Source organism: Callospermophilus lateralis, chromosome 13 (genome assembly GCF_048772815.1).
Source record: "Callospermophilus lateralis isolate mCalLat2 chromosome 13, mCalLat2.hap1, whole genome shotgun sequence".
In the NCBI taxonomy this organism is placed as follows: Eukaryota; Metazoa; Chordata; class Mammalia; order Rodentia; family Sciuridae; genus Callospermophilus; species Callospermophilus lateralis.
The window spans coordinates 17,919,682-17,937,758 of NC_135317.1; the positions used below are offsets into that span (position 1 = coordinate 17,919,682).

General features: G+C 35.9%; 1 protein-coding gene and 1 pseudogene across 9 annotated transcripts in view; one reads left to right on the forward strand and one right to left on the reverse strand.

The window, feature by feature from the left end:
- The window catches only part of Zmynd11 (zinc finger MYND-type containing 11), a 91,119-nt gene that overhangs the window by 38,850 nt on the left and 34,192 nt on the right, over positions 1 to 18,077 (forward strand). For all 9 annotated transcript variants that reach the window (XM_076832066.2, XM_076832072.1, XM_076832073.1 and 6 more), the window contains one exon: positions 9,200 to 9,359. In XM_076832066.2, the coding sequence (XP_076688181.1) occupies positions 9,200 to 9,359 (160 nt within the window). The remainder of the gene's footprint in view (positions 1 to 9,199; positions 9,360 to 18,077) is intronic.
- On the reverse strand, positions 3,511 to 4,111 carry LOC143379407 (large ribosomal subunit protein eL15 pseudogene; annotated as a pseudogene).

Below are 18,077 nucleotides of genomic sequence, written 5' to 3' on the forward strand. Positions count from 1 at the left end.
TGAAATGAATAATTTTTAATATTTTGTTTAGTTTTTCTAATTTTAATGGAAGGATTAATCTTAATAAACCCAATCAACTATATCTCTTAGCAGTACACACTTTCTCTTCCCCCACCCTATGCTTGTGTGTATAATATGTATATGCATAAGTATATATATAGAATTTAAATACCTTTTAATATTATACCATGAGCATTTTCTCACACCATTATGTGGTTTTTCAAAAAAAAAAATTTTTAGTTGTAGTTAGACACTATACCTTTATTTTATTTATTTATTTTTATGTGGTGCTGAGGATTCCCAACCCAGTCCCAACCATTATGTGTTTTGAAATATTAATTTTATAAGCTGCATAGTATTCTATTAGGAGGACATAATGTAACTTATGATTGTGGACATTTAGATCTTTTGATTCTATAAAATTTTATGATGTAAGAAATATTTTTCTATATGTTCCTGTGCCTCATCTCAAATTATTTCCTTAGAAGTGGAATTACTATTAAAGGGTAGGATTATTTGTAAAGTTCTTGATACCTAATGCCAAAATGCTTTCCTGAAAATACTTAAGCACTGATTAATTGAGGGTGGCCATCTTAATGTGTCTTTACTAGCACTGAGATTAATGATTTTTAAGCATCTTGCTATTGTAACAGGGGAAATCATTTTCTAATTGTTTTAGTTTTGTATTTTAGGGCTGTAAGCTTGTCGTTATATTTGTCATAAATGTTTTTCCATTTTATTATTTGCCTTTAATTTGCAGAATGGAAGTTAGTGATAATTGCTGCCGAGACTAGAAGAAAGTAGGTTTCTGATGTGTATTTCATGAAGAAATCCCACATTTCTTAATAGTCATGTTTTGTATCTTCTCATAATTTCCATAGCTTTTATATGTAGAAGATCTTTTAACATCAAAAGATTTTAATCAGTGTTTGCTTAAATTTCCATCTTGAATTTTACAAATTTTAATCATCTGTTTTCCCGAGTCTGTTTTCAGCCCCAGCGAGCCAGCTACTGGGGCCAGTTGGGCACCATGAGGCACTGAAATATGGGGCAGTGCCTAGCAGTGCAGAAGAGCTTGGAAATGAACTTGCTGCGTTACCATCAAAATCGTCAAATCCTCTTACACCTGTCAACTCTATGAATAGCGCAAAGCTGTTTGTAAGGGACTTGAGGACATTCTAGGCATTTCTTACATGTTTTAATTAATAGAACATACTACTGTTTTGTGGCAGTTCAATCCACAGGATGCAACCATGTTTCTTCTTTTATTAGTGTGTTCATTTCCCAATACATTCATTTCAAATGAGATGCCAGAAGATTCAGAGATTCAATTGTTACTAGAAGGTTGAAAGATAATTACTTTCAGGAAATTATGACTCATGAGAGCTCATACTTTTGCAAAAATGTTAAGTAAGCAGGGCTGTTACCATTAATTCTACATACATGTTGTCTTGGAACATGTAGAATTACCTCAGGGAGATGAAGCAACTTGGGGTTTTATAGCTTGTTGCATGGATGCATCTTGGTGCTTAACAACAATTGAAAGTCATATCTCAAGAGCAAGAGGAGCACTTTGAGACTCCAGAGAACAGGAAGAATATCACAGAAATGGAAATGGGTAGGATGAAGAAAAAGAATAAAGTTTATTGACAAAGTTCAGAAAAATTGAATCTAAAACTGAAATATTAGACATGTACACACCGTTTTGTAACTTTGCTATTAAATAAAATTAAAATAGAAAACTAGAAAACCTCTTGAACCCAGACTACTACTTTTGCTTCTTTATTGGAAGAAGGCAAGGCCCTGGATGGATTAAACAATTCAGAAGAAAGTGAGAGATTTTAAGAACAGATGCCTTTCACCTGGACTGTTAGCCACAGTACTTTCACCTGGAACAAACCTAAGTACTTGGTGAACTGAGAAAATGAATGGTGGATTGGGACACTATGCTGTCTGAAGGACCATTCTCTACCTTCACAGTTTGTTTTTAATGAATTTGCCAGCCTTAAATCTTGTCAAATGCACTTGGACTGTAATGCTCCATAGAATTACATCACTCCTCAATTTACTTGATAGTTATAGTATTCTTGCTCAATCTACGCCTTTTTCTCTACTTTTAAAGAAAAATAGGTGAAAATTGAACTTATCTTTAAAAGAACGTAATCAGTTTTTAAAAACTGATAGAAGAGTGATCAAGAAAAAAAGCAAGCAATTCACCAAATTTGGGCACTACTTTACATTCGGATAGGCTCCAGGATGGTGTCTGATGTACTACCAATTTCAGATCATCTTGATCTGATCCTGCATTGGCATGATCTGAAGCTGGGCTTTCAGTGCCTGTGTGGACTACTCTTCTCCAGATGAGCCCAGCTAATGTCAATGTATTTCTTGACATTTACCTCTATTATAAATAGTGAATACATGGTCCTTAGCTTTCAGATGACACTTCCAACACATACTAGATTGGTTTCTCTTTATGCTGATATGCCTAAACCCAGCTTTCCATTCAGAAAAGAACCAGCTGTTACAGTCATTGTGAGGAAGATGCACTCTTCTTGGCACCGTTGCTGTTGCTGTGTTTTAGGGCAGAACTGATCTTCAGCCGTACACTCTCTTGATCTGGATCCCTGTGAAAGGGGCTCCCTGATTTTAGCCTGCTTGTCATTGTGGACGTCTTTTGTAGTCCTTGGAAGGCCAAAGATAGGGCCAGATGTCCAGAAATCATTGCTTTAACCAACTTCAGTTGTTTTTGAACTAAGAAAGTTGAGCCTAGTGTGTCATTACTGAGAAAAAGTAAAACTTCCTCATTGTGTTGAGTCCAGGCCCTAAAGCTGTTTGAGCACGTCATGGCATAGAAAACCAGTCTGCTGCACAAGTCCATGGATGGAAATGTATTGAGGAATAATGAAAGACAATAGCATTCTTTGTAACTTAGCAAACTGGGAACAGAGAGGAGTGTCCTCAATAAAAGATGTACCCCAAACCCACAGCAAGTAACATATTAGTGCTTATATTTAGCAACTTATGCTAATAGATTATATTCACCAATAGCCATCTTCAGACACTACTACTTACTTACTACCTATGGTGTGTATGTTCCTAAATGACTCAATAAGACAAGAAAAGTTCAATAGAATTTGTAAACATAACTAATGAGCATTTAACAGAGTTACTCAACATATACCACCAATCGAAAAATGTTATATAAAGTAAAATTCCTTTTTTCCTCTTTTAAAGAGTTTCTTTGACAACTGTTATACCACAGAGGGTATGTTAAACACTGACATATAACTCCCTAATAAGATAAAGCAAGATGAAGTTTATCTTATTTGAAACAAGAGACACCATCATATTGTCTTCAAACATTATTGCACTTTAACTTCCATAGTTTGAAAAAGCATTTATGAAATAATCTGCATACTAGTTTTAACAGACAAATAACACCTTTAAGCAGACATGAATGTCCTAAATTGTTCATTAGGTATGAACTTTACAAACATCATACTTACATTAGCGGTAATGGTGTAGCTGGAGAGCATTGCGTCTTCTCCAAGCTGCATGGGGAGAACCACCAACAGTGTGGTGGAACTTGTGGCCCTTTCCAAGGCCACGACTTTACTGCCTGCAGATGTTAGGCTGTGCTTCTCCCTGTGCTTGTGGACTGGTTTGGTGATTCACTGGGTGCCAGGATTTGTTCTAATAGCTTTATGGAATGGATCAATGAGGATAACCTCAAAGAATTTCTATGTGAAATCTTCACCAACCCAATAAGAATTCAGGACTCTCAGAGACCCACAGTAGTGTCCAGCTTGATCCTCAGCAACAGACTGAAGACTTCGAGCAAACTTTACCTAGTTAACGCCATGATGGACAGGCCTGCTACAGTTGGCACCCTTAGGAAGTGGGCGTTTGTGGCCACCACAGTGCACATGATCCTGTATGACATAACCTTGCTTAGCCCTGTATCCCAGTCTGCGCACTTTATCCAGCGAGTGGGGTGGGGAGCCTTGTGGAGCACAGCAAGCTGCTGGCAGTGAACCCTCAGAAGAAAGTGTATCATATCCAACTGCTGCTTCCTTCATAGCTCCTGGGTATACTTGAATGCGCTCATCTTGGCTTACCTGATGGCTGCTGCCAGACCCAAAATTCCTGTATCAAAGATACATTGGAGTCTTTCTTCAATGCCAACATGATGGCACAAGTGCAAAAATTCCTTACCTGACCTCATGTGATTAGTTGCAGTCCAAGCACAGGTGTGCTATAAATATGGTCTCAAACTTCAGGTGAACATGAAACATAAAGGAATTTCTTGTTTATACTTTGGTCCCATTTTTGTGATATTTCATGTGTATGCAGATATTTCCAAATCTGAAAAAAAAAATCAAATTTAGCAAATGCTTGGCACCAAGCATTTCAGATAGGGATAATGCATCGGTGTAAGTTCTTTATATATCAGGAATATATAGGACTTAAGACAGGTCTTTTATGATATTATTATAAATATATTTCTTAGCTTGTTATTTGTATTTTAACTTTGGTTATTGGTTTTTTTTTCCTAAGGACTGATTTTGTGTGAACTTTTTACTCTTGTTATATCATTTCTCTTTTCTATTTCATACTTATAAGATTTTTCTCATAACACTGTGAGAAAACAGTCTCCACTGTTTTCCTTCTAATATTTGGTTTTGTTTTTGATATTTGTTTTTGATATCTGATCTATCCAGAATGTATGTATGGGTGCAGACTGAGGTAGGGCTCCATCTTTCATCCCCCAAGTTGGGTAGCCTGTTGTCCCAATACCACGCATTGTAAACTTTCTGCCGCCTTTATCATAATAAAATTCCCACTTATTCCTTTTCTTTTCTTCTTTTTTAAAATATTCATTTCTTAGTTATAGGTTGACACAATATCTTTATTTTTATGTGGTGCTGAGGATCGAACCCAGTGCCTCATGCATGGTAGGAGAGCACTCTACCTCTGTGCCACAACCCCAGCCCTTCCTTTTCTTTTTATCAGTGATATTTCAGAATTTCATTCATACAGATTTTGTCACGTCTTCTATTTACTACTAATAATTTTATTTTTCTTATTGCTGTTTTAAGTAATTAAAATCCAGTAGTTTTTTTGTTTGTTTTGGTACCGGGGATTCAACCCAGGGGTCACTTGACAACTGAGCCACATCCCCGGCCCTATTTTCTATTTTATTTAGAGATAGGGTCTCACTGAGTTGCATAGCATCTCACTTTTGGTGACACTGGTTTGAACTTACAATCCTCCTGCCTCAGCCTCCACAGCCACTGGGATTATAGGCATGGGCCACCGAGCCTGGCAGAGTCTGGTAGTCTTTTAAAAAAATCTTTTACCTTGAGACTGGGTAAAGCTCAGTACTTAGCATACATGAAGACTGGGTCAACCCATAGCACCAAAGTAAATAAATAAATCTCTTCACTAGTCTTGATATATAAATACTTTTAATTTTACTATCTTAATTTGTACCCAAAAAGAATGTATTTAAAAAATAGCATATGAACTGATTTGTAAGGTTTTCTAAATATATGATTTACCTATTTCAGCTATGTTGGTTATTACTATTGCAAAGTGTTGAGGTGATAGCAGTAGATATTTTTGAATATTCCTGGTAATATAAGGAAAGATTTACTCCTGTGTTTTTTAGAGACTGGGTGTTGAATTTTATTAAATCACTTTTTAATATGTATCAATTTTTATGATTTTTCATTTTTGATCTATTAATGAGGTGAATTATATCATTAGATTTCTTACTATTAAATCATCCCTGAATTCCTAGAATTTCACACTTGGCTATGGTATATTCTTTTGATATTTGAATATATTAACATTTATTAATATATTTGACATTAGACTGTGTATTCGAATATTTGATCTGGGAATTTTTACATCAGTATTCCTGTGGGACACTGGGTTTGTTAACACCCTATGCTGGAGTCCTTGCTTTCCTTCGTTGTTGTGCACTGGGAGAGTTGGAGTCACATTGGCATTATCCCTGGAAGTTTGACAGAGGTACTTCATGAGTGAACACTGGTGTGTTCCTAGGAAAGCTCTGTGCCAATCTCTCGTTTATTTCTTTGGAAATTGGCCTTTTTAAAGACTGTTGGTTAAGTTTTAATCACTTAAATCTTCTTAGAAAACCATAGTTTCATCTTCTATTTTTGCATAGAATCGCACAGAGTCATCACTTAGGCCTGTGTCCCTGTAGCCATTTCTTGGTGTAGGTGTTTGCACTGTGGACCTTCGCTGCTGATGGGATTAATTGGTGATGCTCTTTTACGTTTCCCAAAGAAGGAATTCCCAGCTTTATGTTTGTTAGTTCTGTGATTTTTTGTTCTTTATCTAGCTCCACTTTAGCCTTTAAGTTATTTTTTTCAGTCTTTTGCAATTTTTAGGTAACTTTTTTTGGCTCAATGGTTGTTTATGAGAATTCCCCAGTTTTGATTTTAACATCTGTTTTCATTTCACCATAACATAGGTCTGTATCATTTTTGGAATCTGTAAGGTCATCTTTGTGGTCAGTTTTTATGCGGTTCCTTGTACCTATTGAAGGTTTTTTTGTTTTGTTTTTTGGTTTTTTTGTTTTTAGAATAAATCCACTGGATCTGTTTTAGTTAGGTGTTCTGTACCCATGTGTAATTTTTGCCTGTGCGTGTGTGTGAGAATGAACTGAGAGAAGTGAATTAAAGTCTCAGAATTCTCTATTTCTGTCAGTTATTTTCTTTACTTCTTACAGTTTTTGCATGATAACTATCTACACCCTGTTTATCTTTATTAAAAATGGGAAATGAGGGTAGGAAAGACAGTGGAATGTGATGGTCATCATTACCCTAAGAACACGTATGAAGACACAAAGACCAGGGATATGAAAAATTGTGCTCTATCTGTGTAATATGAATTATAATGTATTTTGCTGTCATATACAAGTTAGAATATTTTAAAAAAAAAGTTTTTTTGCCCTAGATTTCAGATCCCACACATTGCAGCCTGGATCCCTGCTTCATTTGGATCACATTGTTATTATCTGCCTTTGCTCATTTGTTTTCAGTCCGAGTTATTCTTCATTCTTTTAAATTGTGGCTTTTAGACACTTTGTTTTTTTTGAAAAGGCAAAAGTGGTTTGGAGCTCCCCTCACATTTAACAGTGCTTTCTGTTTTATTGTTCTTTTGTTGCTTTCCTGTTTCTCAACATGATGTGTTTTGTATGAGTTTCTTCAGATAATGTAGAAGTATTTGTGTTCCAAGGGTTACTTTTACTAATCTAAATAGTGTACTTCAGGGGCTGGGGCTGTAGCTCAGTGGCAAAGCGCTTGCTTCTCAGGCATAAGGCACTGGGTTCGATCCTTAGCACCGCATAAAAGTAAATAATAAAGGCATGCTGTCTATCTACAACTACCAAAAACAAAAATAAATCAAAATAAATACATAAATTAATAGTGTACTTTGTTCCTAAAATATTTTTTAAATCTGAAGACTATTGGTCAGGAAAGGTGAAATACATGTAAGCCCAGACTCCTTCCCTGTGGTCTCCTGTGCTGTCACCACCTGAGAGCCTCCACCATCAAGCTCAGTGTTCAGTGTTCTCTTCTGCTCTCTAACCACAATCCCCATGTTTCTTTTACTCTTAGTTCTTCATTTAACTGGATTGACAGAAAATATAGGCAGTTTTAAAAAGTGAGCTGTCTCCTAAACAGAAAAGAGTTATCTTCCATGTTCTAAAAATCAAATACTCTTCGTTAATTCTTTCGCTGGGATTTTCTGGTTTGGTTTTTTTTGTTTGCTGTTGTTAAAATTCATCCTCTGAATTTAGAAGGTACTTCAATGCATTTTCAAAATGCATTATCATTGCTTTGATACTTGAATGACAGGCTAATTAGATATAAACTCTCATGTCCTATTTCCTTGAGGACCTGGGAGGCATTACTCCCCTGTCTTCCAGCCTGGAATGCTTCCCTAGAGAAGTCCAAGGCCAGTCTGATTTGTCTCATAATATGTGTTTTTATCTGAATATGCAAAGGGTTCTTTGAAGTCCAGTCATTTATTGTAAAAAAAAGACAGTGAGGTTTGTTTGTGGAGGAATAGAAAATGGCAAAAATTCAAGTGTATATAGAATACTTTGTAACTTTAAGAAACAAGATAAAAAACTTAAAACTAAATAAATAGGGTTGGGGATTTACTCAGTGGTAGAGTGCTTGCCTAGCATGTACAAGGCCCTGCATTTGATTGCCATTCCCACACCAAAAAATCAAATCAAAACAAACCAAAAGACCCTGTATAGTTAGGTATAAATGCTGTTCTGGTATAAAGCAAATAAGTAAAAATTAGCAAAATTAAGTGGTGGTGAATATAGGGAAACTATACTATTTTATGTGATCTAGGGTATGTTTGAAATTCTATTTAAAAAATTACCATAAATCTGTAAATCAGGGAATGCCTGTGTGCTTCAGTGATTCAGTCCAAAATGTATTTATTTGGTTCAGAAGCTTTTTTTTTTTTTTTTTTTTTTTGGTACTGGGATTGAACTTGGGCACTTGACCACTGAGCTGTATTCCCAGGCCTATTTTAGAGACAAGGTTTTATTGAGTTGCTTAGCACTTTGCTTTTGCTGAAGCTGGCTTTGAACTCGCAACCCTCCTGCTTCAGCCTCCTGAGCTGCTGGGATTACAGGCTTGTGCCACAGTGCCCAGCTGAGAAGCACATATATCCACAACCACTTTTGTAATTCCTCATTTTCTCTATTGTTATTTTCTGAGTTTTGAGCAAACGTATTATAGGATGCTTTTATACTTCTAGCCTTATGTGATTCTAACTTTAGAACACACATTGTAGGGGTCAGTAGTAGTTGCTGCAGAGGCTAGAGCTAAATGGGCCATTTTCCTGAAGTCTAGTCAGTGATTTATAGTTGCTGGTTTAGGACTGTTGATGAAATATTCCTCTAAACAAACAGAAAGGAATTTAGGTTTAAAATACCATGATAATTGATAGTGTTGCGTATTTGGGTCTCTTTTTTTCTCCTTCCTTCCTTCCTTCCTTTTTTCCTTCCTTCCTTTCGGACTCTAATAAATACAAGTCATAAGAGAAGAGAAACAGATCACCCTTATTTCCTTATTTTTACGCATTTTTAGTTTTGAATACCAAGGGATTGCTCAATTTGCTTTTCCTCTGTGTTCAGGTATATGTCTCGAGTTCACGGTATGCATCCAAAAGAGACCACCCGCCAGCTGAGCTTAGCTGTGAAAGATGGTCTTATTGTGGAGACTCTCACAGTGGGCTGCAAAGGTTCAAAAGCTGGCATTGAACAAGAAGGATATTGGTTACCAGGAGATGAGATTGTAAGTATATTTTATTTGATAAATTTAGAGTTGCAGACTTTTAGTTTTTGAACATTAGTTAGATATGATCTATAGAAATTCATTTTCAGAAATTCAACAGTTTTCATTTTAACACTTTTATCAACATTAAGGCTCTATGTTAATAGAAGAGATACTTATTCTCTAGGAGAATGCACTTTTACAAACAGCCTGCTTCTTCTGTCTATATTACCCTAATCTGAAGAGAACAGCCCTTTTAGTGTACACCCAGTTAATGGCACCCCTATGTGCTTTCTTTGGTAAATATTAGTAAAAAAAAATGTTTTAACGCAGGATAATATTGATGCTGTCTAGACAGAGTGAACGTGACCAGTTGTCTTCTTAGGGAAGCACTTTCCCTTCAGTTTGGATGGCATCAGGCCCTGCAGCCACACGGCAGTAGGAGTTTTGTTGTAAAATACAAAGGTTTCCAAAGATTAGAGTTGCCTGGCCACTGACTTCATTAACTGACTACTGCAGGATTTGTTCATCAGAACAGAAGTCAAGCAGGAAAGACTGAAAATTAATTCTCTTTATACTTTTAGCTAGTTTTAATTTTGACTCCTTTTAAGCAATGGCATTTTACTATTTCTTTTCAGTCTGTAACTTTATACTGAGAGGCACATATAGGTGCAGAGATATATATTTTTCTCATGTGAAGACTGGTTTCATGTGCAATATTTTGTGTTCTACTGAAAGACATTTCTAATCAATTAATTAATTTTTATGAAGGACTATCATTTAAATGATAGATTTCAAATATAACAGATGTGAATTTTGTTAGTTTTTGAGAATAGATTGTTTTATCATGAATTCTCTAAAATCACAAAAATTACATAAAATCTTAAACATTGGGTCATTGTGGAAACATTCTCTAGAAAATTTGAATTCCTTTCCTTTCCTGGCTCTACAGAGAAGATGAGCCAACAGACACATTAATCTGCCGAGTCTGAGAGTTGGGAAGCTGCTTCCAGAAGCCACTGTGATACGTCATGGGCTTAGGAAAGGCTCCAGATTTAACATGGGTTTCGTCAACTTAATTAGTGCTTCAAAGCCTCAGGAAAGAAAGCTCATGTTTTTCTCAAAAAGAAAACATAGAAGACAAAAGCCTTTGCTTGTACTGGTGTCATTTGGTTTGTGCCCTGGAAGTTTCTTGAAAAGTAGAGTAAATTTATAACAGAACAAATTTTCTGTTGCATTTCCCTACAGAAAAATATAGCTGTGCTGCTAATCAAGAAACTTTGGGTGCCAAGTGATAATAAAAACAATAACTGGCAGCTCATCACTTACTCTAAATATCTAGATAATGGAAAATATCTTGTCCTGACGTACTCAGAAACTCACTGATCCAGGGATGCAACCTTTTGATTCCGGAGAGTCATACAGCAATAAGTCCAGCTTCATTTGTAGGATTTTGGCTTGGGGGTTTATGTAGATTTTTTTTCATAGATGTTGAGTTTATTTTTCTTTACAGTTTCATAAGATTTGTGCTGTTCCAAATACTTTCTTGGTCCTCAACTTGAAGTTTCTTTGTTCAGTTTAATTCAGTAAGCACATAATTAGCCTATTATATGTTCACAGCATTCAGTTTTATATTCTGTTCATTTTTACATGTTCTTGTTGCATATATTTACCTCATCCTTTCTTTTTCTTTTTTCTAGATGAAATTTTACTTGTATATCAAACTACTAGTATAGAGTTTAATTCCAATTGGTTCTTACAAACATTTTATACTAAATATGCAAGTATGATATAAGTACAGCTGAGGATATCAAAATTGTCTTTAGACCACAAAATAGGTAAATATTTACAGGTAAATATTTACAGTTCAGGGATAATGTAATGTGTTTGTGTACACACACACACACAGGAAGAGATAAGGTCATACATATTAAAATAAACAGGTGTCTCAATTCTGTCTTAGGTACTTAGTTATATGATCTTGAAGAAATTTCCAAATCTTGTTGATTCTTCAGCTATAATGTGGGCATATTGATCTCTATTTCATTTGATTAAGGATTAAACAAAATTATCTACCTAAAGCATAGATAGATTAATATATGCAAAGCAGGTTTTTGATGAGTGAATAAACATTCTTAGGTATAGTAGATTAGCAAGGTGACTATAGTTATATAATATTATATTATATATTTTGAATTAGCTAGAAGATAAACCTTTAAATGCTTTCACCACAAAGAACTAAATATTTGAAGTAATGGATATGTTAGTTAACCTGATTTGATTATTCTACAATGTATATATGTTTCAAAACATCACATTATACCCTGTAAATGTCTAGTTATTATCAATTAAAAGCAAAATAAAAATTTAAAATGCTTAAAACAAGAAAATACCTATTTATAGTATAGGAAAAACACACATATTTCTTTGAGACTTTCCTTCACAAAGCCCCTGATCTTCATTTAAGCACCTATAACATGAAATATTGAGACTCATTATAAGTTTATTCCATTATCTTGGCCAGTGTGCCACATGCCCACCTGGGGGCTGTCTGCAGGCTGCAGTTGTCATGCCCTAATGACACACTAGCAGGATACACACTTATTAACTGTATCACCCAGGCACAGTAGGAGCATCTCACACTGGCCAGCTGTGTGTATCTGTGTCAACTGTGAGGCCTGCGTGTGCAGACTGGACCTGTGAGCGGCACTCCCCAGGACTCACCTTTCACATCATGGATGCAGTACATCTGGATATTTGACAGAGCTCTAGCAAAACATTAGAATGTAATATTCTAATAAAAATGAGTATACAACAAGAACATCTTGTGGAAAGGTCACCTTTTGTCATTTGTACAAAGATATTCTGTGGCCAGGGACTATTCTGCATGCCAGCATTTGAATATGGGCCCCCCTCCTTTGTAATTTCGCCACCTGGAGTGGACTATGAATCACTTTGATTCCTTGTACAATGTGAGTTTCTAAGTTGAAATATGCATGTTATTGTTCATCTTGTCGTTCTGATTCAGAATTAAGAAAAGAAGTAGTCAAGTAGATATCTGTGGCCTTGAAGGGAGGGTGTATGGTGTTACTTGTTTTTGAACACTTTTTTTTAAAATAGTCTTTACTCTGGCATTTCTGTCATTTTAAAAATAGGTAATAATGTCCCTCTTCTTTTTCTTCTATTTCCTCTAAAAACAGTATTTGTGGAATCAGAGGTGGGGCAGAAGGTTGTTTCTCTTGGTGGGTCCCCCAAGTGACATTTCCTGAGAGGCATGGCAGCAGAGATGGCGCTGCTTGTCATTACTCCTCCCTTAATGCTGAGAAGGTGAAGGTAGACCAGAGAATTGTCTCCTCTCCACCACTGGCTATAGTTGATGGAGCTTGAAACTCAAGAGTTTGTTGGTATCACATTTTTATTCCCCCATTGCCACCTTTTTCTTTTTTCAATGCTTATTTTTACAAACTTGAAGCAATCAAAAAACAAGCATATCTTGAACATTGTTATTTTCATTTTTTAAGTCCTGGAAGCATAAAATAAAAGCTTAACTATAATATGTGGGGCTATAGTTATAAATAATCTGTCTTTGAGGAAGCCTGTTCTTATAGGTCAGAGGCAGATGCCCCCATGTTACTGAAATTCCTTCTACCAGACTGAAACAATTGTTTAAACATTTTGTGATTCTGATCTCAATCACTGTAGCTCCCTATGTCAGAAGAATTCATTTGAAGAAACTGTGGCAAAATTAGGCAAGAAATAAGCATCCTCGTGGTGATATTTTATATATGTCCAGATGAGATCATAGAGTGAAAAGTATTAAAAATGAGGCTTCTTTCAACTTTAAATGGTTTACTTAAACATTAACCTTAAATGAGCAAAAGTATGTGTGCCACCTAGTTTTTTAAATGCCAAATTAACTGAACCTGAGAAATACTCCTGTAAAATTTTTATGGTCATCTCAAACTTTTGACGTGTCATTAACATGCACTCTGAGGGTCCAGATAGTTCATTTAAAGGTGGCTTTCATAGCTTTCAAAATTATATTAGTAAAAGGCCATTAGTCCAGAGCATGAAAGGAACTTTGTGTTGTCTGACCATTCAACATTTTGTTATATAGAGACTTTTTTCCTTTTATTATTTTCAAAGAAATGCTCCATGTCTTCATAGGCTCATAGATTGCTTCATTATCTGCTCGCTCTAAAGAAATACACCTAGATGGCTGCATTTGAGCTATATTTTTTCATCATATTTTATCCCCTTTATTCTTACAGCTTTAGAAGTATATTTCTTGGGTGGAATTTTACCATGTTCTGGGCTGAGTTAAGTTTGGTGTTTACTAGCTTTTTGTAATAAATATAAATTAGTCTCTTCTGAGTTGATCTCTACCTATAAGGTGCTCACCAAACACAGGAAGGTCTTACCAAAGTATTTAATATAGGAAAGCAATTAACCTTGAGCTGTGGATCATTTGCAGGTCAAGCATATCAAATATGCATTGTGAAACTAAGGCAGTTAACATTATTTGGTGACTTCCAACTTTGCTCAAGGTCCCTAGCATGAAGTTACCAATTATTTGGCAGGTGATTTTAATCTGACATTAAATAATTTGGTCACCAGTGTTAAGGATGAATTAAAAGTGTTGTTTTAAAAATATGTTATATAAAATGACTTCTCCCTCTATGTACCTACCTACCACTCTGGGCCTCATTTCCTTCTTAGTTCATGTCAGTCATGTTCATTTAGGAACCATGCTTTTGTTTTTTTTTTTTTTTTTTTTTTTTTTTAAATATTTATTTATTTTTTTTTAGTTTTCGGCGGGCACAACATCTTTGTTTGTATGTGGTGCTGAGGATCGAACCCGGGCCGCACGCATGCCAGGCAAGCGCGCTACCGCTTGAGCCACATCCCCAGCCCCATGCTTTTGTTTTAATAAAGTCCTTCTCCTTGTCCACCTTGCTGCCATGATCGCAGCATGCTCCCAGGCTTGGACCTGTGTCCGTCCACTCTTCTTGGCGAGTGTGAGATGTTAGTGCTGCCCAGAGCAGCATCACGCCTCTCCGTTGGGCAGGTCTCGGGGCGGGTTTTGAAATGAAGAGGTGCCATTTTGTATTTTTTGTCTTTTCTCATTTACTGAAGTTTTTTTTTATACTTTTAATAAAGTATAATTAGTGAAAATACGTATTTGGTTTAAAAAGAAATGAACATGCGCTCTTGTTCTTGACTCCTGGCAGAGGAGCAGGTACAGGCTCACTTCCTGTCATCTGCTTCTGCCAACTCAAACCGTCAATCTAAAACAAGTCTTGGTGTATATTTCTCTTGAAATTTAGAGAAGCTTCATCTCTTAGATAAGAGATATGATTGGAATTTATGGCCTTATTCTTCAGAAATAGCATTTATGAAGCCATGACAAGAAATAGCTCCTTGATTTGTTCTTGAAAAGTATCAAGGCAGACCTACCATCAAATCGGGCTTCACTCTCCAGACCCTCCTTAAAAATAAATGTGAGGTGAGAATTTCGTAAGTGGGCAAGTAAGAATTTTTAAAAAGCTGTTTAGATTTTTGCTTTTTTTCTTGTTTCAGTGATCTTTGTCATCAACTTATGGGTGGTTTTTTTTGTTTTGTTTTGTTTTTTGAGGTACTGGGCATTGAACTCAGGGCCTCACATATGATAGGCAAGCACTTTACCACTTAGCTACATTTTTATTTTTATTTCTGTGCCTTTTTATTTTTTATTTCTGAGACAGAATCTGGCTAAGTTGCCGAGGCTGGCCTTGAATTTTCCATTCTCCTGCCTTAGCCTCCTGAGTAGCTGGGATCACAGGTGTGAGTCATCACACCTGGCTCAGTCATGTGTTTTAAATACCTTAAATACAAAATGCGATGCCTTTGGATACTACTTTTTAAAATGTGAAATATGAAATATATATTATTCTCTTTTTATTATATTCTATGCTATACATTCTTTCCAAGTGTTCATTCCCATTATCAGTTATAAAAATATAATTATTTACTAATTATTAAGTAAAGCACTGGTGATTATTAATTAATTAGAAACAAATTATATACTAAAGGTCTATGTGAAATTAAACTATAATATACTCAGAAATTATTCTTGCTGTGGTAAAGAATTTCTATGTTACTCAGAAGAACATTTTGGGGTCATGCTATCCTGTGTCCTCTTTTCTACTTGTATGGATTGTGTGCATGTGTGTGAGTTCTTTCTCTTTTTTTTTTTCTTCTTTTGTCTGAATTCTATTTCACTAAGGAATGTTATAAGATTTTTATTTTAAAGATAAATCATATTTAAACTACTAGAAATATTTAACCATTCAATTCTGCTCTCCAAATGGGTACTTCATTGGCTAATAGAATTTAACTAATGTAGAATTGCATAGAATAAATTTTACATCATATTTACATTTAAATGTGAGATCATACATGTGTCTTGGTACTGAAATGTTCATCTACTCATCAGGTGGACCTAGGAAGCCACCTGGAAGGGTGAGCGGCCTCAGGGCTGCTGAAGTGCTGGATGGGAGCTCAGAGACTCACTGAGCCCTTCTCCACATCCCCCCTTGCTATGTGAGGGAAAAACTGTCTTTCCAGGCTTCAGTTTTATCTCTAAACTGGAGTTAATAATATTTCTTGTTCTACTTAACTTAGAGAAATGTTGTGAAAATCAGATGTGATGGTGCATGTTAAAGTGCTGGGGAAAGGAGTGCACCCACCCACATGTGGTCATGAGCATGGTTCATGTTGTGGCTGGTCAGTTCCTGTTTTGTGCACTAAATAGGCTGTAGCACTGGTCACAGTTCCTGAGCCTCCTGTTGTGCCAGGCACTCTTCTACGAATATATATACAGGAACTCATTTGATCTGTATGAAAACCCTATAAACTAGGGACTGTATGATACACAGAGAAGCTAAGCATTCTGCCCAAGATTACACAGCCATGAGTGGCAGGGCCTGGATGTAACCAGTCTGGCTCCAGAGTCTTAACCAAATGCTGTATGGATGACTGAGACTTTGTGAGCAGTAGGTGCTGCTGGATAGTGGCCATTTCCCTGCTAGGTTCTGAGGGTGGCATATCACAGGGTGGTGAGGTGCTTGGTGCACCACTCACTGTCATCACTCCAGTTTCCAAAACATCCAGTGTGAACTGGTTTCAGATGAGACACACATTCATGGTATTGTGCAAATGTGTGACAACACTGAATTTATTTGTTAAATAATTTTTTGATATCATAGGTTTCAGGGCACATGAATTCCTAGAGAGTGATTTTCTCTGTCCATTTGTGGCTCTCATGTTAGTGTGGGAAGTTTCTTCTGTTGACTCCTCAGTGTGCATGCTGCTGTCTTTTCTCTAGTAATTACACGTCGATAGAGTATCAGTCAATGTCATCTGAAAAACAGTGTAAACCATAAGCAAATAATAAACAGTTTGACTATGTGTGAAATCCCTTTATCCCTGTATATTACCTGATATTGAGCAAATTTGCAGTAGAGAGACCAAGATTATTTTGTTTTTATTTTGAAAGGCCTACAGTATGCAGCCTTTCTCCAGGACAGCAACCTCACACAAGGTGAACTAAATTTTGCACTATGTTGTTTTATTTTGATTCTGCCTTTTTTTTTTTTTTTTTTGTAATAAATTTCTATCTTACTTTAGGCTTGCTTAGTTAACTCTTGCTAGACTTGTTAAAATTGTACTATCTTTACACTGCTTCTAGCTTTCAATTTTGTGCTAGTAGGTTTGCTTTGTGAAAGCTTTCTTGTTCTGAAGTAGCATTTCACATATGCCATTAAAGCAGGCTGTCTAGAGTAGCTGGTGACATCTAGTGGAATCCATTGAAAATGCAAACTTAGACTGTTGGCACATGTGAGCAAGAGTTAGTGAAAAGTACTACGTAAATGGTTTACCTTTATCAAAAGGCCAACTGCAGGCAACTTGGCTTGCAATAAATGTGCCCCTAGCATTTATATCTTGGACCTGGATTCAGAATCTAATAACTTTTGAAGTCAGCTTTGCATGATTTTTCTGAACAGTTATTGCCATGATTTAAAGAGTGAATAGCACTGCCTTCCCCGACCCATAATTTCTTTTGTATCAGATAACAGAATTAGTTATATGCCATTATATATATATATAAATGGCTCTATTCTTCAAGCAAATTATACTTTCATTTCTATAATTGTTATGAAACACTAAGCTTAGTATTAAGTACCCCATCAAAACAGATCCATTTTCATTTTCTTTCCTAGGAGTCTGGGGAAGGGTAGGTGGGAAGAAGCAAGAGGGGATATGGAGAGGTCAGAGCTGAGCCTTTCCTTCCCTTAGTTATCCTAGTAACTACCATCTTGACCATCACATAAAGATGAATTAGTGTAAAAAATTCAAATTATGGACGAGGGCAGTTTCCAAAATCCTTTAAGATGTTTCTAAACAGTTATAATGAAAATATTCTGAAATACTTTGTTCTAAATGTAGGAAGAGTTCTGTTAATTAAAAATATAACAAGGTGTTTTATCTCTACTAAAACAATTTATTTTAGAAGATTTTGAAACAGAAATTGAAGTAGCTAAAATGGAAGGTACCTATGAGCTATCTGAAACAGATGCTCCAATGAGTGTTCATTGCCAAGCACCACATACATATGTTGTGCCTGCATGGTGCCACTGGATCAGACTTTGCTGGGTAGTTTTTTTTTCTACCATATACAATCCAAATTTTATGTAAAAA